Here is a 22944-nt window from a genome sequence, read left to right as displayed (position 1 = left end):
CTGGCTCCCTGCCACCTCCTGGATAGAATCCCAGCCTGCCTCTCCAGCTCGTCCTGGTCACCCGGCCCTGGCATTCCCCTCTCCTGGAAGCTCAGCTTTGACACAGAACTGGCACGCGACTAGTGACGGCTGCGTTTAGCAGTTTCAAGGGGAGAATTTCAAAGCTAAATTGATTGAAAGTGCAAGACAAAACTTTGGTTGACATTTTTCTGATGGATCATTCCCTAGATTATGACTCGAAACTTTTTTTCTTCCAGAGCAGACCGTTTCCCCTTAAGAGCAAGTCCTAAGAAAACAGGATGGCTTTCTGGGCACCTTCTATCCTCCACAGTACCCAGCACAGTGTTCTACATGAGTTAGAGCTCAATAAGCACAGTTTGTATTTTATTAATTTAAAAAACCCCAAACCTTACATTCCACACAATTCTACATCACTAACTTTTAAGGCAATAAGATCCTTCTGAACATGCACCCTTTAGGTTCTGGGATCGAGGACCACATAGTCCAGCGGGCCTCAGTGCGCCTATACCTCAGAATCACCCACAGAACTTCTGAAAAATACAGATTGCTAGCCTCTACCTTAGACCCAGCATATGCGGGTCTCGGGTATGAGGGTCTCCACGAGGACATTCCCGAAGGCCCACAGGTGATTCTAGTTGGTACCCTCTGCTAAGAATCCCTGAGGACCCGTCAGTTCTAATCAACCACTGTGATCAAACTTACACGATTACGAAGCATACAATTCTCTGTTACCTTTTGTATCTCAGGATGAAAAATTTCCCTGGGGCCTTTCTCAAATTTGTCCAGATTCATGGCACTGAAATAGAATGGACAAAATGAGCCACAGTGTGGTAGAAACTTAAACAATGTGGAACAAGTGTACGTTCTTCAGAGAGGCTAAATAATATCTCCTAGAAAATCATCGCTGGATTCCCTGAAGGGCCTGGCCCACAGGAAATACAAACCACCAAGGCATGATCAATGAATGACTATACGAGAGTAACCGAACACCACGCTGTATCCCTCTCACCTCACTATCCCCTAATGACACAGAGAATAAGAGAGGAAGGGAGGAATCCAGAGCATCTGTTTCAGGCAACCTTGACTAACCTTCATGATTTCTATTTTTATTTACTAAAAAAGTGATTCATTGACATTTACAAAGCAATCAGTGACAAAATGAAATGTAAGTAAGATCACCTGACTTTCTTTCTTTGGCAATTCCTCTGCCACTTAGGGCAAAAGGCCGTCCTTAACAAGATTGTTCTTTTATGTTTTACTTTGGACAACCAGCGTTAACGTCCTTGAGCCTAAGCTCCTCTAGAGGTAAAACAAGGAAATGAAACTAGATGATCTCTAAGGCCCCTTTCAGTAAAGATTCTCATATTTGTAAGTGAAAGAGAAAAATAATAGGTAATATTTACAGAGCACTTACCAAATGCCAGGCACTCTGTTAAAGGCTTTACATCGATTAGCTCATTTAGTCTCTAGGAGGCAAGTACTATTTCATCCCCTCTTTAAAGATTAGGAAATAGAGGCTCAGAGGTTAAAGAATGAGTCCAGGATAACAAAGCTGTTAGGCAGGAGAGCCAAGATTTGACCTCAGGCTCATCTGACTCCATTGTTTTTATATTTTAATTTCCTTTTAAGTTTTCAAGTTCACAGTTGTAACAAATGAAAATAAAATCTTTTCTTCTTTTGGCAGCAACTGTAGAAGTTTTAATCTTCCATATCTTTAAAAACATCTTCTTGCTGAAACTTGCTCTGGCTATGAGTAGTGAGCTGAAAAATGAAGGCCCTATTCATTTCACTAAATGAAATTATAACTAAATGAAATCCCTGAGCTTTAAATATAAAGAAGAAAGGAGCTGGAGTAACTTCTTTAGGAAAAGAAAAAGATTTGCAGAAATCTTAAGCCAGTGTAATTCGAAGTATTACTCTCAAAGCAAGTTAAGAGGGGCCCGGCCCCGTGGCCGAGTGGTTAAATTCGTGCGTTCTGCTTCGGCAGCCCAGGGTTTTGCCAGTTCGGATGCTGGGCGTGGACATAGCACTGCTCATCAAGGCACGCTGAGGCGGCATCCCACATGCCACAACTAGAAGGACCCACAACTATGTACTGGGGGACTTTGGGAGAAAAAGGAATAATAAAATCTAAAAAAAAAGCAAGTTAAGATTTAGCAGCAGCAAGATATTTCTGTGCTCAACAAAAATGTTAAGCTCTTGGGCCGGCCCAGTGGCGCAGCTGTTAAGTGCACATGCTCCGCTTCGGCGGCTGCCGGTTCAAATCCAGGGTGCGGACATGGCACCACTTGGCAAGCCATGCTGTGGCAGGCGTCCCACATATAAAGTAGAGAAAGATGGGCACGGATGTTAGCTCAGGGCCAGGTTTCCTCAGCAAACAAGAGGAGGACTGGCAGTAGTTAGCTCAGGGCTGATCTTCCTCCAAATAAAACCCCCAAAAAACAAAAAAAAATTAAGCTATTCACTGATGCTTTCTGAACTTGGCCTTCAGACTGCTCAGAAGAAAATTAGAAGGCCTAGAGCAGAGAGGGGGAGGTCTACAATTGAAAGACCAAATCGAGCTTGAAAGTGAGATATAATAGTTTCTACTTCTTAGTCTCAGCACCCTGATGCAATCGCTAGCAGTCAGGCTTGTCACTCTAAGAGACATCTTGGCAAGTATGAGTTGTGGCTGGGAACAATGAAAACACCATCTCCTACCACCACCTGGTTACAGATGACCAGAGAGGAAACCACGGGGCACTGGAGGGAGCCGTCACAGTCACACGATATGGCAGTCGTGGTGAATAGCCTGAGCCCTGGAGTTGCATGACCCTAGGTTTGGCTCCTGCCTCTCCGGTTTACCAGCTGTGAGACCTCTGTCAAATCCTTTCACTTCTCTGAGGCTCCGATTCCTCATATGTGGAGTGGAGGTAATTATAGAGCTACTTTGTAGAGCTGGTTTAAAGATTTATTAGGAGAATGCTTGTAAAGCATTTAGCTCTGCCTGACAAACAGAAGTTACTATTACTATGACGTAACGTCTCAGCTGGTGACAAAGTGACAGGCCCTACCTGAGTGGTGACATTCCCTAGGGGAGGCTGCCACCCAATACGGGAGAGGGGAGATATGAGAGGGAGGTGGCAAGGTCGGGGCAGGAGAGGCAGCTGACTGTGGAGCAGCTAGATGTCCCATTCACTGAAATTTCTGTTTGTGACAAATAAGCACATTCTTCTCTGAGAAGCATTTGCTGACATATGAGTTTCTATTTCAAAGCAGAAAAATATTTCTTGATTTTCTTTACAAAACCAAAGTATCTGCACGCGTGGAAGAAAAAAGAAGCAGGCAACTCATGCAGTATGCTTAACAGTGATGCTCAGGATCAGCAGGACCTCGACTCAGGCCTCAGTCCCACCACACACTGTGTGATCTTGGCCTTCTCTCCCTGAGCCTCCGTTTCCTCATCTATAAAACAGGGGTGAGAACAGTACCTGCCCTATAGGGTTGCCATGGAGATCACATGAGGTGATGCATGTCAAGTGCTTAGCAAAATGTCTGGTACACAGCCAAGGCTCAAAAAGTGGAAAGCTAACAGGAGACTGACCATACGAGAAAAAACCTTGATAAAGGCTCCTGGCGTTGGGTTTCTATTCATTATACTCACCTTAAGATGGACTTCACCGAAAGCGTTTTTGTGGGACTGTAAGGAAGGCATATTTTCTGGGTACCCTGGAAAGTCAAAACACCAAATCAGTGAGAAGTTTGGCAATTTCCATCTCTGAAACAGCCTTACTTGGCTATTTAAAAGAAACCCACGCCCAGTCTTTCATCTTTCTTCAAGGGGCATGTATATGAATAAACACATTCTATGTTGGAAAAAATCTTGCTTGCTTATGACAGCATCTTCCACCATCCTCCCAACCCCGACATTCATGGCTTTCTGCAATACTCTTCAATATTCGGGCTGACAGGTCCTCAGTGTCTTAGGTGTGGCGGTGAGTGGATGAGCCATCTGAGCCAGAGGAGAAGGGGTTTGGTCTCTGAGCCAAGGGTCAGATCAACCTCAAAGATCATAATAGGGAGAAAACAGTTTCCACATGCTCAATGGGACCCAAAAGCGTTATCTCCAAGTCAAAGACTTTTTGAACTAGAAATCACCTGAATCTTTTAGAGAAGTTTCCATAATGTGTACTTTCGTATTTATCTGTATTTACTTATTTACAGTCTGCTTCCTCCTCTCTAAATGAGTACCCACGGTGACTAACTCATAGACAGTACTCACTAAGTCTTTACTGAATGAAAGAGAATGAGTGAAGGGTCACCTGAATGGTTCAGTCCCACGTCCAACCCACCCGGAACGGATGAGCGCTAGTCTCTATAATCTCCAGAAAAGAGAGGACACGGATTTATAATCCACAAAGGATTTACACCACACGGTTAGCAAAAGGGGTGATGACTTAGTCCACATTGAAAACTTTCTTCCTAACTTTGTCTAACAATAAAATTGGCAGCACAGATAGCTAGAAAAGGTAAGGACATTTCTTGCAGGAAATGGACAAGGAACTAAATGTGACTTTCCTCATGTTTTGGGGACACATCTGCCAACTCATCTGTCAAAGACCTGAACAACAGCATGGAGTGGAGTTCCCCAACCTTTTCGAGCCCACAGTCTCTTTCGCTAAGCTACACTTTCACACCCACGCCGCTGGAGACCCCGGGAATCTCAGTCCCACCCCAGGCTGGGCAGGAGCATGTCTTCCCAGCTAAGCATCAGAAGTTGCACTTACAGGTTTTCTCCTAGCCAAGGAAATTAGCTTGAGCTTTTTATTGTTTGTAGTTTGCATTACAGAGATTTAAGAAATTTCCCAAATATAGAGAAATACTACGATAGGAATATGCATTTTCAAATTCCACAGAAGCCACCCATTGAAACCTGAGTTATTCCTGTGGCCTTGCCTTTTTACCAGACCCAGCCTCCCTCCCACCGTGGGTGGGATGTCACCTGTGTGGGATGCCAACCTGTCTGCAAGAGGGTCTTGAATCGGACCTTCTTGCTCAACCCCTACCTTGTCAACCATGTCTTCTCACTAAACAACCCAAAGGCTGTTTTAAAGAGAAGCCAAGGCAGTTTGAGGGGGAATGTACGGACTAGGAGAGAGGATCCAGCCCCTGCCTGGGTGGTGGGAACATCTTCATGAGCTGCCCACGTGGATGTGAAGCCCAGGGCTCGTGGGATTGTCAACTGGTATTTTTCTTCTCCACAAACGGGTAAAGCTCTTCCTCCCCATCTTCTCCCTGTTGTGGCTTTCCAGAGTAGCTCTCCAAGAAAAAACACCTCTGGTTCTATGTTTTCCAGAGAAATCAACAAATGCATAGGGAGAGTCAAGTACACGGCCACATCAGGCAGCACTAAGTGAGCACAGCAAGGACACAGAAGTACACGTTGAACGTTACCCCATTCATGCAGCCGTGGTGTGTGTGTGTGTGTGTGTGTGTGTGTGTTTATGAACAGACGTCTAGAAGGATGTTGAGGATGTTGCAGTAACCTCTCTGAGTAGCTAGATTTTGATCCCTGCCCTTTTCGCTTGCTATATTGTCTGGATGGCATTTCTACAAGTACAAATAATTTTTTTTTAACAAAAGCCTTTTCTTTCTGTTTAGAAGAAACACAGCAGAGATAATCAAGACTGTTTAAAGCAGGGTTTATACATTTAGCCATTTTTCTAACTTTTATAACAGAATGCGAGCACACGACGAGGTGAGGGAGGGCTGAGCCATCCACTTCTTTGCATCTCCCACAGCCTCCAGCACTAGTTTTGGGACAAAGGGGGCTTCATTGGTGACCCCTTATGCCAGTGTTCTGCTTTGATTTTTTCAGTCCCTCACTTTCCTCAGCACTCCCCCTACAGCTGGTGGCCAGCACTTGCCCCGCACTGGCACACAATTTAGGGCTTAGATAAGGGGTCTGGATTATGGCACCGGCCCATCTCAACAGAAGGGGACTAATACTCAGTATGCCCCACCCCATGCTGCCTCCATGGGGGTCCTGGGGTCTAAATCCCACCTCTCTGACGTCTCTAGGACCAGCGAAGAGTAAGCTCTCCCACGTTCCTCCTTCGTCTTACATTTGCTGTTCCTTCCGTCTGGAATCCTCCCCCCGCCCCTTCCCCTACTGTTTTCGTGGCTGGTTCCCTTTCATCCTGCAGGTCTCTTTAAACGTCACCTCCTCAGAAAGCTTTCCCTGAACTGTCTTATCTAAAGCAGGTCTCCTGTATCGTTCTCTATCTTTGTTTCCTTCAGAGCGGTTATCACAATTTATAATGTAATAGAGACAATGTCTTGGGAAACTAAAATAAGCAAAATTTCGCCCCTGCATTTGCCCCACTCCTCCTCCCCCAGTACCTGGCCACTGTCCCAGCTGAGGAGGTGGAGAGACTGTTATTTGACATAGAGGAAGAAGATGTGACATTCAGAAAATCCACTGCAGAGAGACAGCAGGAGTGAGAAACCTCCCCTTTCCTGCCCTGGTGGAAGGAAGAGAGAAGGAAGAGAGGGACGCCATGGGGAGATGCCGGCGCCCTTGATTCCCCCATTCGGAAGGCAGGCCTTGAAGGAGGCGGGGGGTGGCTGCAAAGATACCAAGGTAAGACCTGGAGGCACCTAGGGACATTCGGACTAGAGGCCCACTTCCCAGGCACGGTCTTCCACAGAAATCTTGAAATCCAGTTAGAACCTGTTTGAACACGGTGAGGGGCAGAAACTCAGTGGCTTCAAGAGTGGACGGTCAGCAAGATCAGAGACACGAGCCTGAGGCATTGCTCCTGCCTCCTCCCATGTGACTGTGGCTCGCAGTGGACATGCCTGTGAGAGGGTGCAGAGCTTCTGAGAGGCTCGGCAGCCAGCAGAGACCTGGGATCAGGTCAAAGAGTTCACAATACACAGCGACTTCACAACAAGGGGCAAATGGCTGGGACTACGGATTGCAGGGGCAGGTGCATTCCAATGACCCAAAAAAAGCCAGAGGGGACCAGTTACATCTCAGTGGTTGCTAGTTCAGAGGCTAGATCAGCCATTCCACAACAGAAACCAGAAAGAACCCAGAGGGCCCCATGTGGATCCGAGGTCCTCTTCTCCTGCCACCATGAGTCTCACAAACCCTGAGGTCTCCATGCATCCGAATATCACCTTCCAGAGGAGCAGGGGGAGGGGAAAGAAATCGGAAAGACTGATTATTTGTCCAAAAGAGGCAGAGTCATCCACAGAGAATAGTGAAACCAGAAGAGATTGGAATACTGTAATTAGCAAGCATGAAACAAATAAGTAAAAACAAAGAAGCACCAGTCAACAGCCTTCCTGGTGCAGAAGATAAGAGGCCCTGGACGAGGGCACTAGGACTCTCACTAGGTGAATACTGAGAAAAGACTACCACGCACGCCCTTGAGAAAAGCTGGCACACAGCTCTCCAACGTTATCTTCGAAAACTGATGCATAAACTTTGCTTCAAGAACAGCTATGCTGATGGCAAGACTGGCCCCAATGGCAGGGGCATAGGGAGAGGGGAAAGTGCCAAAACTTTTCTGCAGGAAATGATTCACAGGTAAGATCTAACTCTATTTAACATGAGATTTTTACCTTAAACCTGCTTAAAAAAAAGAAAAATTTCAGAAACGTTAACATGGAAGTTTATATAAACAGAGGCAGCATAGCACCCAGGTTAAACTGGACTTTGGCGTCATTCATCAATTCATTCAACAAATATTTGTCCAGCTCCTTCTATGGGCCAGGCACTAGGCTTGGTGGTGGGGACTCTGAGAACAAAGCAGTGATGTCCCCTACTTTCCTGGAGCTCACAACCCAGGGAGAGAGACAGCATGAGTCAAGGAATTACATATAGAACTAATTATGTACAGTGGCGACAGCTCTGCATGTAGTCCTGGGTTCTGCCTGGTCTGCCGCTGGGCGGCATGTGGCCTTAGTCACGCCATTTAGCCTCCCTAAACTGCGGCAACACCTATGAGATCACGCATTTGGAGGACTCAGCATAGTATTTGGCATATGGTAAGTGCTCGAGAAATGTCAGATTTTATTGTTATCACTATTACTATTTTTTTTTTAAAGATTTTTTAAAAAATTTTTTTCCCTTTTCTCCCCAAAGCCCCCTGGTACATAGTTGTATATTCTTTGTTGTGGGTCCTTCTAGTTGTGGCATGTGGGACGCCGCCTCAGCGTGGTTTGATGAGCAGTGCCATGTCCGCGCCCAGGATTCGAACCAACGAAACACTGGGCCGCCTGCAGTGGAGCGCGCAAACTTAACCACTCGGCCAGGGGGCCAGCCCCTCACTATTACTATTTTTAATCATCACAAAAAGTTCCTAACCACAGTTTACTCTAGTGGTTCCTGGAAATTCTTTCTGGGCTTTTTGAAGTTGCTACTTTATTGCTATATATGCATGTAAATGTGTGTCTATATATAAAAAATTACTGTTTTTGAAAGTTTCTGTATTATTTCTTTTCCAAAAAGACCTAAATAGCAATTTTTGATATGCTATGTAGCTTAGATACAAATCAGCATGCAATTATTTAAATATTAGATTTCAACAAACATACCCACAAGCGAGACCACCGACTAACAGGACTAATATTTTTAAGTGTAGTTTGTTTCATGGCTTCTTAATTAGACACTGTCCTCACCAATTTAAGAGTAAATGTTTTATCCGTTAAGCATCTAAGCAGTTTCAGATTTGATGACTGGGGACACCAGCTAAATGTGGATTTTCAAACAAGACCTCACTTAATGTGGTCTCTGTAGTCCTCATCACCCTGTGAGCCACAGCCCACAACTTTCCCCATTTTACAAAGAAGAAAATGGAAGCTCAGAGGGCATAAGAAATATTCTCAAATTCACACAAGTGAGTTTGTTACTGAGGTAATTTGACCCTACTTTGCTTAACTCCAAACCCTTTGCTCTTTCCAGCATCTATACCGTCTCTGAAAAAAATTCTGAGAAGCCAAAACAAAAACCAAGAGAAGAAAATAATGAGAAAAGGCAAAAGATGAAAGAGGTCAAATTTAAGAATCGCTGGAGAAAGAATTCAGAAAACAGGAAAAGCAGCAACAATAGTGAATAAGACATAAGCAAAGTTTCCTGAGCCAAAGACAGACCCGCACCCCTGGCTGAAGGGCCTCGTGTTCGGCTCACCATCCGCACCTGAGCGTTCAAGGCCCATCGTGGGCAGGGGCCTTGCTGAGTCTAGAGTTGTTTTCCTACTTGTGAAATTGAGGAAATGGGCTAAGTCTCAAACAAGTTCTAGACGCACAACTGATTTAGTGGTTGACTGAGTGACTCATGGAAACAGGAGCACCCCGTGGGCTGTGCCCATGTGATAACACAGTCTTCCACTAAATTTTGTTTCTTTTAGTTGAAGGTGAGCCAGTTCATCACTTTCAGTATTAGCAACAGCTCAGGTGAGTACTCCGTAAAATACAGTTCTGTATTCCCACAGGCGAGAGACAGAGGGAAATGGACATGTCTAATTAGTGCGAATTAGAATACGGGAAAAGTTGTTGTTAAACTCAGAGTTTGACGGTCCCACCTGTGAAGAGTATAATCTTGAGTATCCAAACTCAAAGAATCTCGTAGCAAAAAGACTTAGCTGAGCCCCTCCGACAGTGACACTCATTAAATTCTGGAGTGGTGAGGAAAGTCTAGCTACAAGCCAGTTACTTACTGTTTTTCTCCAAAGAATGGCACGGTACTGGGGGACACGCTGATTGTTTTGGTCAGAAAGGGTCACGGACAAGAAGAAGGGGCTCTTCTCTGCATCATTCCCAATGTAATTCTGATGGACTGGAAAAGAAGCAGGTTTAGAACAGTGAGAATGCAACTGGTACTTCCAGGCTCTGGTAGCAGGGGACACTTCAGGTGGTATCCAGCCCTTCCCCCATGATCAGGGCACAATAATCCCAAACCCAGCTCGGGACAGAACCTGACCACTCTACACTAATCATGCAGTCCCATTGCTCTTGCCGGCGACTGGGTCAGGAATAAACACGTGACCCCATCCTGGCCAATAAGACAGGAGGAGGAATGTGTCAAGGGGTTTCTGGAAGGCTTCCTCACTCCTGAAGATGACCTTCTTCTTCCTCAGGACATGGTGGTGTCTGGAAGTGATGTCTGGAATTGCTGCAACCATCTTGTGACCCCAAGGAGGGCCAGCCTTGATGACATCACTGAGCCTCTGAACCCACCAACCCCAGAGCCTGCCCTACCTCTGCGTTTCTTGTTATGTCCCTTACCGTTTAAGCCAGTTGAGGAAGCTGAACACATCCAAACTCACGGTACCATCTTTCTCCAAAGTCATCAAAACTCTGGGCACTATGTTTTCCGGCATTTGGGAAAATGACAACTTTCCCACTGATTTCTTTCTTTATAAAGAAAAATCCCTTGCCAAATAAATAAACTTCTTAGAATAATACAGTATCCAATTTTTTAAAAAACATCATTTGCGTCTGGTCAGTCTCATTTTATAGCTCAAACATCACATCTGCTACAAACGAATGCTTTAGCCTGATAAGCAATTTATCTAAGTCACTTCTAATCCAACAATAGTGATTATTCTTTCACTCCCAGTATCTCCTGTCGTTAACCACACTCCTGTTTTCCGTCTTTCCGTAGTTCACTCTAACTGTGCATCATTACTAATGAGAGAGCTCTGGGTGTGTGCCAGGCATCTGGCTTCGTGTTTTTCCTGCATATCTCATTGAAACTTCTGTTCAAATCTACTAGATAGGAACTCATAATACCCCCACTTTACAGATAAGGACATTAAATCTCAGAGAAGTGGAGAGTAACTGGTGTAAGGTCCTATGGTCAACAATGGCAGAACCAGGGTTCAAACCCTTTCTACAGTCTCCATGAGGGCAGGGATCGTGGCTGCCTTTGCCACTGCATGTTGCCTGGCACGTGCTAGGTGATAAATACTTGTCACTGATGAATGAATGACACCAGAGCCTAGAGGATAATGCCTCTCTAGTTCTCTATTGGCCCTGGAGCTCAGGGAACCATTCCTCCCCCTCACTGCCGTGAACGTATTTTTCAAATCCCACTACAGACAGGTCACTTGCTTGTTACGTCTAGAGTTGTTTTCCACCCTGCAAATGCTTCTCATCTCTCAAATCGCTCATGCGGATGATCTAACTCCCTTTAACTCTCCAGGGACAAAATGAACTGTCAAAAAATATCTAAATAAAAAATTAAATAATTAAAAAATAAATTTAAAATGATGAGAAAAACTCCTAAGGCTGATTCGGAATTGAATCTTCAAATCTACACAGCTTGCTACGGACTTTGAAGTGAAACGCCCTGACGTTAGTGTCCCTGAATTGGGTAGTTTCACACCTATAGGGTACCAGAAATTACACCAACACTAGTTTTCATTTTCGATATCCTTTCTTCCCAAGCACCGTAATGGCATAATTACCTTGTCCTAAGAAATACTTGAAATACCATCTGGTGTGGTATTCCGGGTTCTCTAAGTGCACATCTGTTCTTCGCCAAGTGCCTGGCAAGGCGGTTGCATTCTGTAACGGAATAAAGTTGTGCCATTAAAAGGCTTATTTAGAAAGTAAACAAGAAGCTGGTAGTGAACCAGAGGCCAAAGAACCAGAAAAGGCACTGTTAAAAGCGTACCAACAGGGCTGTAGCCACACGTGCTCATTAGCAGGGGACGCCCAGTCTAAATCCACATCACGGAAGCATTCTGGAGGTCCTTGGGGTGTAAGAGAAAGGACCGCGTGAACCAGTGAGTTCAGCCATTTCTAACTTGAGAATGACTTGAGTTTAAAGTTTCTCTTCTTTCTTGTCCGAAGTTTCCACAACATTTGGGAGTGGGTGCCCCCTAGAGGCACACCTTTCTGTCTGTTACCCCTGAAACAGGCACATTTCACCTGGAATACATGTCTGCAGCATCTTAATCGAGTTCATATCTTTTAAAGAACTTTTTAAATGTGTCATAAAAATAACTCAATGCAGAAAATACAGATAAACATAACGAATCATCGGAATCCTTTAACCAAAGATAATCATTATTAATGATTTGGTATTGTTTCCTTTAATTTTTTTCCTATAGGTACACACACATGTAGTTTTCTTACAAAAATGGAATTACACTGAATACACAGTTTGAAACTCCACTGACATCTACATTGTGCCATGTGTATAAGACAGACTCCTGGAATACGCTTTTCTGATTCTGACATGCCTCTAGTGATTTACTGGATGCTTGTGGTCAGTTTCTTAACCCTGTAGAAGCTTCCTTCGTCTGAGTCTACAAAGAGGCTTTTCTCAGGAATGAATATTGAATTTTACTGAAAGCTTTCTTTTGGCAACTGTTGAGAGAATAGGTTTAATGGGGGAAAATCATACAAATGTAACGATTATACTAATAGCTCTTCTGACGCTGAACGGCTCTCAGATTTCTGGAATACACCCTACTAGGTCATGGTATGGTATTCTTTTCATATACTGCTAGATTTTAAAAAATGATTCATGCATCATATTTGTTAGTGAGATGGATCTATAGGTTTCTTTTCTGTGTGAATTTCCATCATATATCAGGGGTATATTACCTTATAAAGTGCCTTAGGATGCTTTCTGTCTTTCTCATTGCTCTGGAAATACTGACATTCATTGAGAGCTCTAAGTGCCAGGAAGTAGGCCAAGCGCTTTATATGCGTTATCTCCAGGGTATCTCCACCAGCTTCACAGACAGATTCAATTTTATCCCCCTACTTTCAGGTGAGGAAACTGAGGCTTAGAGAGATTAAATATGTTGCCTAAGGTTGCAGAGATAATGAGCAGTAGAGCTGAAATGAAATCAGCTCCAATTGCAGAGGCTCTTTCTTTTTTAAAATCGTAACCATTACATCATCTTCTGTGTCCTTTTTTATGTTCTGCTTTTTTAATCTATCAAGGAGTAAAAAAGTGGGTTAAATTTTCTTAGTATTTTTGTGCCTTTATTGGATTTTCTTGAATTTTTAAAATTCAGCTATATATATGTATATACATATATACAAGTTTTATTTAGAAATAATTTTAAACTTACATAAAAGATGCAAGAACAAGAAAAGTGCAAAGAGCATCTGTATACTCTTTACCAGATTCACCTACTTACCTCATTTGCTCATGTGTTCACACTTTTCTCTCTCTCTCTGTCTATGCACACAATTTTTTCTGAACTATTTAAGACTAAGATGCATAAATAATAGCCCTTTATCCTTAAGTACTTCAGTGTGTATTTCCCAAGAATAGGGATGTTTTCTTACACAACCACAATACAGCCTTATCAACTTTCGTAAATTTAACATCGATACAATACTTTCATCTGTATTCCAATTTTCATCCATATTCCAATGACTCAACAATGTCATTTAAAGCATGTCCCCCTGCAGTACAGGATCATTTAGTTGTCATGTCTCTTTGGCTTCCCTTATCTGGAACATCTCCACAGACTGGCTCTGTCTTTATGACTGACATTTTTGAGGAATGCAGCACACACCGCTCTCCTCTTTTTAAATAAAGCACTCCTCATTTGGTTTGTCCGATGTTTTCCATGATTAGATTCAGGTCACGTGTACCTGGATGCTACAGTTCAGAATACATCAGGGATGCCTGTCCTTCTCAGCTTATCCTATTTTAAGATATCCATCTATTCCTCATTGGTGACGTTAATATTGATGACCTAGTCAAGCTGCTGCCTCTTAGTTTTGACCTTTGGGTGTGACCCAAGAAAGCATATAATTGGGTTTTGTTTCTTGCAGAATTTCTGAACGATTCATTATCAACAGCTGTTCATTTTATGACCTTAAACCACTGGCAGTGGGTACTCCTGGTCCAGAGCTCTTTCTACTACGCATCGGGTGGTATGCAGCTATGGTATGACCCTGGCATCCACCAGCCGGCCTCAGGCATCAGCTGACCCCACATGGGGGCATCTGGCCTTGGGCAGTCAGACTCCACAGTGGTGGGTGTCATGACCCCAAGGTCCTGGATCCTGGAAAACATCCACAGAGCCTGGCGAGGAGACCCTGAAGTCACCATGACATTTAAGCCTCTGGAGCCCCCAAGACTTCCCTGGCACAGAGAGGTTTCTTTCAGGTAGCTGTGCCACATCTTAGCTCAGTGCTTCTAGGTTTGTTAAGACGTGCACTCTTGGGCCCGTCCTAGACCTCTTCCTCAGGATTTCTGTGGGTAGGGCCTTAGAATCTGCGTCTTAACAAGCATCCCAGGTGATTCCGATGAACACTGAACTTTGAGAATCAATGCTCTATACCAGGGGTTCTAAAAGAATCCAGGATGAGCATGAACTTGAATGGGGGAGAAAACAACTTTATTTTTCCTAACTTCTAACTAATATTTAGTATTTCACTCAGTTATGAATGTACGCAAACAACTACAGTAGAATGAACAGCCGTGGTAACTTTGTCACCAAAAAAAAAAAAAAATCACATTTTCAGAACTCTATACAGTGATCGCAGATATCTCAAAATACTATTCACATTCTTCATCATTCAAAATTATAATAATTAGGGGACCTGTTGCTGGATTTATTATTTAATGTATTAATAAAAAAGCATGCATATTATGGTATCACGAATTAGGTTTAAAGAATCATTTTGATAACTATTTCAATACAACTGTTTTCCTTAGTAATCCTATATATTTTGTTTTACTCATTAAAAACATTATGTTGAGAAGGGTCCTACAGGTTTCACAGACTGCCAAGGGGGATCAGAGGCATAGAAAATGACCCCCATACTCTAGCCCTTCGGAAGCTCTTGAGTCTGCTGTCTCCCCTCCCAGAAGTCTGCATGCTGCCAACTGCAGCATGGAAAAACACGGAGAAGGGGCAGAGGCAGCACAGCGACGCAGAGTGAGATGGCACTCTGGTCGTGGCATGCCCCCACCTCTACTGAGTACACACTGTCAGTTATGAGTTCTTTTTTTAATGATCAAAAAGTTACCCACTTAACTTTCATCTTCACTGAATAGTTAACTAAGATGGGGGGAAAGCTCAACACCAAGAGAGTTGTGAGTCTCACAGAGCAAGACACTTCCTGTCTCTTGTTAAAAGCACATACGACGAGGTGTCAAGACAAGAATACACACAGGAACTGACAAAAGAAAGGGAGACGAAGCAGAACACGTCCGCGCTGCCCAGGGCCCCCGAAGAACGACTCGGCAAACGAGTTCCAGTTTCTGATGATATGTGGCAGAAGTGGACAGTAAAGGGCCAAATCTTAAGTGTACAGTGAAATGATTTTCAAATACGTACACACCCTTGTAACCACTGGATCAAGACAGCACCCTAGAAGGCTCCTTCATGCACTTTCCCAGTCAATACTCAACCACACTCTGAAAGGTAACCACTGTTCTGCCCCCATCACCATTGATGAGTTTTACCTGCTTTTGAACTTTATAGTAATGAAATCATATCATGTATGTCTGTTGGAGTCAGGCTTTTTGTCCTTTGACAAAAATATCTGTGTCATTCATCCATGTTTTGGTGTAGCGGTAGTTCACTCTTTCCCATTGCCACGTAGCAGTCCACAGTATGAACATCAAGATTTATGTATTATTCATTATTCAGTTGATAGGCATATGGATTGTTTCCAGTTTTTGGTTATTAAGAATAAAGTCAAGGGGCCGGCCCTGTGGCTGAGTGGTTAAGTTTGCGTGCTCTGCTTCGGCGGCGCAGGGTTTCACCAGTTCGAATCCTGGGCGGGGACATGGCACCACTCATCAAGCCATGCTGACGCGGCATCCCACATGCCACAACTAAAAGGACCCACAACTATGTACCCGGGGGCTTTGGAAGAAAAAGGAAAAAAGTAAAATCTTTAAAAAAAAAAAAGAATAAAGTCACTACAAACGTCCTTGTGTCTGTCTTTCGGTGGACATAGTCACCCATTTCTGGCAGGTATACATCCTGGATGCAGAAGATGCAAATGTTGTTTCAGTAGATACTACTAGACAGTTTTTCAAAGGGGATGCACAATTTACATTATTAGCAATACATGCAGGAGACTTCTAGATACTCCACATCCTCTGACCAACTCTTAGCATTTCGTCCTTTTAATTTTAGAGGTTCTGGAGTGCGCGTAGTAGTGGCTAACTGTAGTTTTAATTTTGCAATAAATCCTGACTATTTTAAGTATGACCTATTTTATAGAGGATTTCAGAGATACAGAAACTTGGCCTACAGCACTTGAAGGTAACAGTGACACAGGAATACATTATTTAACACCAACGAGAAAGTTAGGAGGAAATATTCTGATGAGCATGTAACCACAGGCCCTCTAGGACCAGTTCAACTGACCCCACCTTATCAACAGAATAATTAAGAGTTGTCTCTCAGGAACTGACCCTCTTTGTTCATTTCACGCTGGTTGAGAACACCAACCCACCAACTGGGCTTGAGAAAATGCTCAATAAGTGACCTTTTTGATATAAAGGGGCTGAAAACTCCACCCTGAGATCATCACACTAACACCATCATGTTGTAAATGTGTCCTATGAAGGGGCATGAAGTTTGACTACGCTTGCCCCAAAATAATCAGTTACCTTACTTCTCCTTACTTCCAATCATCCATCTCCACACTTCACACCTCCCTGCCCTGCATCTCATAAATTTTGCCTCAAGCCCTGGATCAGGGAGACAGATCTGAGAGCATATGCCTCCTGTCTCCCTGCAGATGGATCTTGCAAATAAAATTATTTTTCTTTTCCCAAAGGCTGATGCCGTAATAACTGGCTGTTGACGTGCATTGGGTGGTGAGCCCTTGCTCGGTAACAAGCACATTTTCCAGACAACAAAAGTTTAACACATTGCAAACACCATACTTATTTTATGCCCTTTTAGATAAACATTTGCTAAAAGGTATTACAGAGAGTAATGAACTCAAATTCTTCTGCACTGCAGACATGCCTGATGCCGGCTCAGCATAAGGTTGATATAAGGGAAGCCATATTGTAGAAGAGAAACTATACTGTAACACTGAATGACCTCTGATTAACTAACCCAGCAGAAAATGCACCCTCCAGGAGATATACATGCCCTGTAGAGTTTATGGACCCTCACAGCTGCAATAAGTTGATAACCTTGTTCTTCAGAGTTCCTTAGGAATGTGATCACCTCCAGGCAGAGGGTCTATGCTGATAGCCATCATCAATGACAACTGAAAGATCTGGGTATAGGGCATTGCTCCAGTCTCTGATGCATATCCACTAAAACAAAAGATTATCAGGAACTAAGACCACATGTCTGCTCCACCCGGAAACCAGATGCCTCCCCAACCCAGAAGCCAGCCCCCTGTATAACTGGCCTGTAGTCTTTGTTCTGTAAGATGGCTCTTTTGGACATTAGTCGGCCATCTTCCCCCTTGCTAGCAAGCTGTAATAAAACCCTTTCTCTCCTACCACCTTGCCTCTCTACTACTGGCATGTCTGTGGTGGGCAGAAGACCCACCTTGGGAATTAACGTGCCCACAGTGTTGAATGAGTCTTGAGACTAAGAAATCCTGAATCATTTCTGCATCAAATTCCAAAGCCCCTAGAAGCTCCTTGCTGCCTTAATTGTACATTGACCCCTTTTATACTTGTGGGATGTGAAGGAGGAAGACTGAACTGGCCAGGATATTTTGAGGAGAATTTGAACAAAATCCATATATAACATCCTCACCATATCTGAACATACTCTCATATTTGACTTTAAGCAAGGAAGCCCCACAATACAGACACTCAGATTACAAATGAGATCCATGGGTTTATATAATGCCTGTGATTTTTTTCCGAGTATTTTCTAGAGTGAGTTCCGTTAATGAGTGAATGCATTTAAATTGACTTTACTTCAGTCTCTAGGTTAAATTGCTGAGAGAACACCGGCAGTAAAGAAGATGGATTTTTTTTAAAAACTTTTTTTGAATTGCAAATATAAATATAAGCTTGTTGAAAAAAGTGAAATCACACAAAAATTAGAATCTTTTCCCCTCCCCCATCCTCCATGCCCAATCCCCTTCCTTTCCCTATAATAACCATTTGACCAGGCTGGTTTGCATGGTCCCAGATCTTCTCATGTATTTACAAAGATGTGTTTACTTTATACAGAGATACACAGATCACACATTCACAATCACATACATATATTTATATACATACATATATACACATATGATTTATTTTCATAAATGGGATAGGAGTATAGATATTATACTGAAGCTTATTTTTTTCACTTAAGAAAATATCTTATAAATATTTCTATGTCAGCATATATAGGTCTACTTTGTTCCTTTTAACGACTACATTGATTTTTTTTTTAAAGATTTTATTTTTCCTTTTTCTCCCCAAAGCCCCTGGTACATAGATGTATATTTCTTTTTTAGTTGTGGGTCCTTCTAGTGTGGCATGTGGGACGCCGCCTCAGCATGGCTTGATGAGTGGTGCCATGTCCATGCCTAGGATCTGAACCGGCAAAACCCTGGGCTGCTGAAGCGGAGCTTGCGAACTTAACCACTCGGCCATGGGGCCATGATTTTTTTTTAATTAAATACTTCAGTGGAGTATAGATGTGTAAAACATGTAAACAGCATAGAAACACCAAAAGTGGAAAGCTAAGGGCCTCCAGCTTCTTGCCTGACCTTCCATTTCCATTCTCCAGAAGCAATTATTATCAAATTCTTACGTGTTGTTTTGGAAATTTTCTTGCATATTGCAAGCATATTTATCTTTTTTTTGTTTTTAAGGAAACGGGATATCATATAAATCACTCTGGAACTTTCTTTTATGTCTATCACTGTATCTTAAACATTTTTCTATTGTATTATATACACCTCTACCTTACTCCAACAGCTACTACGCATTCCATGGTATAAATGCATCATAATTTATAGAATCATTACTGATGGAAATTGAGATTGTTTCAGGTTTTTTTTTTTCTGTTTTAAATAATGCTACAATACACATCCTAGTAGCAGAACTGTTGGCCAAATTAATTATTGCTAATTGTCCTCCCAAAAGATTGTACTCATTTACATATCCCCCAACGGTGTATAAGAGAATCCTGCCCATGCTAAGGAGGACAGATCTGTAAGAAGCTGCAAGATTGTCTCCTCTGCCCCACTACACACTAACTGATACACACCAGTGAGCTGTGAGGGAGGCCTCCAGTGAGCCACCCGAGGGTCACACTCATTGTAATTAATAACGGGATGAGCACACAGATGGCAGGGCAAGCACATCTGAAGGTAACAGAAAGCTTCCCAGCGGGTTAGCTAATAGGACAGGGGACAGAAGCAAGACGTCAAAAAAACTCTTGACAATTAGCAATGATGGACAATTAGCAATTATGGGACACGCTAACAAGATTAAATTCAGTGTGGACAAGGCAAAAATCTCACACTTAGGTACAAACACAAATTGCACAAGTACAGGATGGGGAAGGCCAGGTGCTACATGGTAGTAATTATGTCCCTTTTTCCCCATTAGGAGATTGAGGTCAGAGACGTGGAGTCATAAACTGGTAAGTGGTAGAGCCGAGTCTGGACCCAGGTTGGTTTGACTCCAAAATTGTCTCCACTACACCATGATGTCTACTCACAGCTAAATAACAGCACACATGAAAAAGACTAGGGGGAGGGTAGCATATTGAGGCTCATAAGGAGTCATCGGGCTTCATAAAAAGAGAAGAATGTGCGTGGCAAGGAGGGGGATGAGCCTGCACCACTCTGCGGCTGAATGGGGTGCCCCGGAGCCCTGAGTTCAGTTCTGAGCACTTCAATTTAAAAGGTTCATTAAGGATCTCACAATGTCGAAGGTGCAGCAAAGAGTGATGGTGAGTGGAACCAAGTCTACATCTTAGGAGAAAAACAGCAGACGTCCGGGAATGCATGCGAGCCTGTCATGTTGAAGATGGGGCTCAGCCTCACACTGTGGGCACAGAAACCTGAGTGGGAATAGAAACTGAATGGGAAATAGAGACAGATGAATTTTGTTCAATAAAAAGAATTTTCTAGCTATTAGAGATGCTGATAAATGGAATTAACTGCTTTAGGGGTGTGGTATAATGAGAAATATATATTTGGTCTTTGTCTCTGGTTTCTGGCACACAGCTCCTAGAACCTTTGAAATTTCCTGAGTGTTAAAGGTGACAGGAACGTCTTTGTTCTAATGAGGTGACTCTTGGTGGGCCCCTAGATAGCTCCAGGATGGGGCTGCTTGCTAGGATGGCCAAGCCTTGACCAGAAGCTGGGAAATTTCAGCCCCGAACCTCTGAGGAGGAGAGAAGCGCTGGAGATTGAATCAGTCATCATGGCCAATGACTTAATGAAATCTCTGTAAAAACCTGTGTAAAGACCCCTATGCAACGGGGTTCAGGGAGCTTCTACATTGCCGCACACATCAAGGTATTGGGAGGGTGGTGTGCATCCCTTCCATGTGGCCACGGCTGAGTTGTCGCCTTCACCATAAACCAGTAATAGTAAGTAAAGCGCTGTCCTGTGTTCTGAGTTGTTTTAGCAGATTATTGAACATGAGGAGGAGGGGTGTGGGAATCTCTGATTTTATAGCCAAGTCAGATGGAAGTGTGGGTAACCTGGGACCTGAGACTTGCGGCTGGCATCTGAAGTGAGGGCAGTCTTGTGGGACCAAGTGCTTAAACCTGTGGAGTCTGACGCTAACTCTGGGGAGTTAGTGTCAGAACTGAATTAAAGTGTAGGACACTCAGCTGGTGTCAGGAGGGAAAAAACCCCTCAAGGGAGTAGCACGTTTCCCGTTACTGAGATATACTCAAGCAGGGAGAGAGGAGCTGACTGTCGGCAAAACTTGTGGGGCTTCATGCCTTGGGTGGGAGTGGCCTAGATGAACTCTAAGGGATGGCCCATGGTGCCCATCTGCAAACTGTTGACCAGTCTAGGACGAAGTACGCAGCAATGGAGAGGAGCCCTTAGGCCTTTCATAGCAGTCTGACATTCCCGTGATACCTAAGCACAAGCTCAGGGATTCATTCCCTTAAACGGAGTCCAGACCAACGTGGGTGCTGTTGAATTTGGGGGTGAGTTGCCTGAGGTGGTCTGCAGACTGGTCACGCCTGGTAGGACCACATAGAGTTCTGCAACAGATTGGAAATAAAAAAAAAGAGTCCTTCGCCACAGGCTGAGAAGCAGGGCTCAGAGGCCTCGGGCTCACTGTGACGTCACTGCTGTGGCCTCCTCTGACCACCCGATCTAAAGGAGGACTCCTCCTGTTACTCTGCACCACGGCCCTGTTTGTTTTCCTCACAGGAGTTAGGAAAATTTGCAATCATCCTGTGTCTCCGTGTTCCTCATTTATTGACTGCTCCCTGCCAGTCTGTGAGCCCATGAGGGCAGGGACCCCGGCAGTCCTATTCACCCCTAGATCACCAGTGCTCAGCCTGTCTGGCACCGAGAAATGATCCGGTGAATGTGGGTTAAATGAATGACTTCACACATCATATGAAAAGTGCTCCTGATATAACTTACATTTTTGGTAATGATGGGCCAGGTTATTCGACCAACCCTCCCACTGAAGAAACTAAAAGCCCTTGAAAAATGTTAAAATCATCTCCTTAAGAGCACCGGAGTGCTTATAAGCTAGTAAGGAGTTACCAGCCAAAACTGAAAGGCAAGTGGGAACCCACAGCGGTAAGTGGAGCATGAAGTTTCTTTTTAGCTCGAGGATATTTGTCAATCCTGACAAAACTAAACTTGGGTTTTGCTGACCTCACGGGGCAAGAGAGCATAGGATCAAACTGCCAGGACCCACGGAAGTAGGGCAGTCTAAGGAGAGACCCACCCAACATTAAGCTGGGACCCCAACCGGCTACACGTTCAAGGGGAGGGTGAACCAGAAGAGACCACCTCTAACCCAAAGACCCCAAGGAAGGCTGCCACGGCGCTGGGCAGAGCTGAGTGGGGGAGAGTCTCCGAGGGACTATGACCTCACGTAATCTCATGTAAAGCCTCACACAAATCCGCAGCTCCATTCTGCCCCACCTGGGTGGCTTAAAAAGTCTAAGCTGGGAATTTACTTTAAAGGTGCTTGGCAAAAGCAAATGCAAAGCCTCCCTCTGATTCTTTTTTTTTTTAAAGATTTTATTTTTCCTTTTTCTCCCCAAAGCCCCCTGGTACATAGTTCTATATTTTTAGTCATAGATCCTTCTAGTTGTGGTATGTGGGATGCCTCCTCAGCATGGCTTGATGAGCGGTGCCATGTCCGTGCCCAGGATCCGAACCAGTGAAATCCTGGGCCGCCGAAGCAGAGCGAGCAAACTTAACCACTCGGCCACGGGGCCGGCCCCCTCCCTCTGATTCTGACACCAATTCTAACCCGTGTTTTTTCCCCACACCATCAAGCAATTCTCTGACACAAGCTAGGTGTGCTAAAATTCAACTCAATTCTGACACTATCTACCTGGAGACAGCGTCAGATCCCACAGGTTGAGGGCTCAGTCCTACAAGACTGTCCTTCCCCCAACTTCAGATGCCAATTGCAAGTTCAGGTTCACCTGTGCTTCTGACCCACAGGCTATAGATTGAAGGTTCCAGTGACCCCCTCTTTGGGTTCGATTAATTTGCTAGAGCGGCTCACAGAACTCAGGGAAACATTTTACTAATTAGACTATCAGTTTATTATAAAAGGATATAACTCGGGAACAGCCAGATGGAAGAGATGCATAGAACAAGGCATGTGAGAAGGGGCACCCTTCTTCCAAAATCTCCTCGTGTTCACCAACTTGGAAGCTCTCCAAACCCTGTCCTTCTGGGTTTTTATGGAGGCTTCATCACATAGGCACGATTGATTAGATCATTGGCAACTGGCCATTTAATTCCATCTCCAGCCCCTCTGCCACCCTGGAGGTCGGGGCTGGGACA

The 22944-nt window shown here is 44.0% G+C and overlaps 1 protein-coding gene across 6 annotated transcripts in view; it reads right to left on the bottom strand.

Annotated features, from left to right (window-relative positions):
- The window catches only part of GARNL3 (GTPase activating Rap/RanGAP domain like 3), a 148150-nt gene that overhangs the window by 61062 nt on the left and 64144 nt on the right, over positions 1–22944 (bottom strand). For all 6 annotated transcript variants that reach the window (XM_070595513.1, XM_070595514.1, XM_070595516.1 and 3 more), the window contains 4 exons: positions 11481–11580; positions 9729–9847; positions 3665–3729; positions 754–817 (listed from right to left, as the gene is read on the bottom strand). In XM_070595513.1, the coding sequence (XP_070451614.1) occupies positions 754–817; positions 3665–3729; positions 9729–9847; positions 11481–11580 (348 nt within the window). The remainder of the gene's footprint in view (positions 1–753; positions 818–3664; positions 3730–9728; positions 9848–11480; positions 11581–22944) is intronic.

This window comes from Equus przewalskii, chromosome 26 (genome assembly GCF_037783145.1).
Source record: "Equus przewalskii isolate Varuska chromosome 26, EquPr2, whole genome shotgun sequence".
NCBI classification, from domain to species: domain Eukaryota; kingdom Metazoa; phylum Chordata; class Mammalia; order Perissodactyla; family Equidae; genus Equus; species Equus przewalskii.
This window is presented reverse-complemented; position numbering and strand designations above follow the sequence as displayed.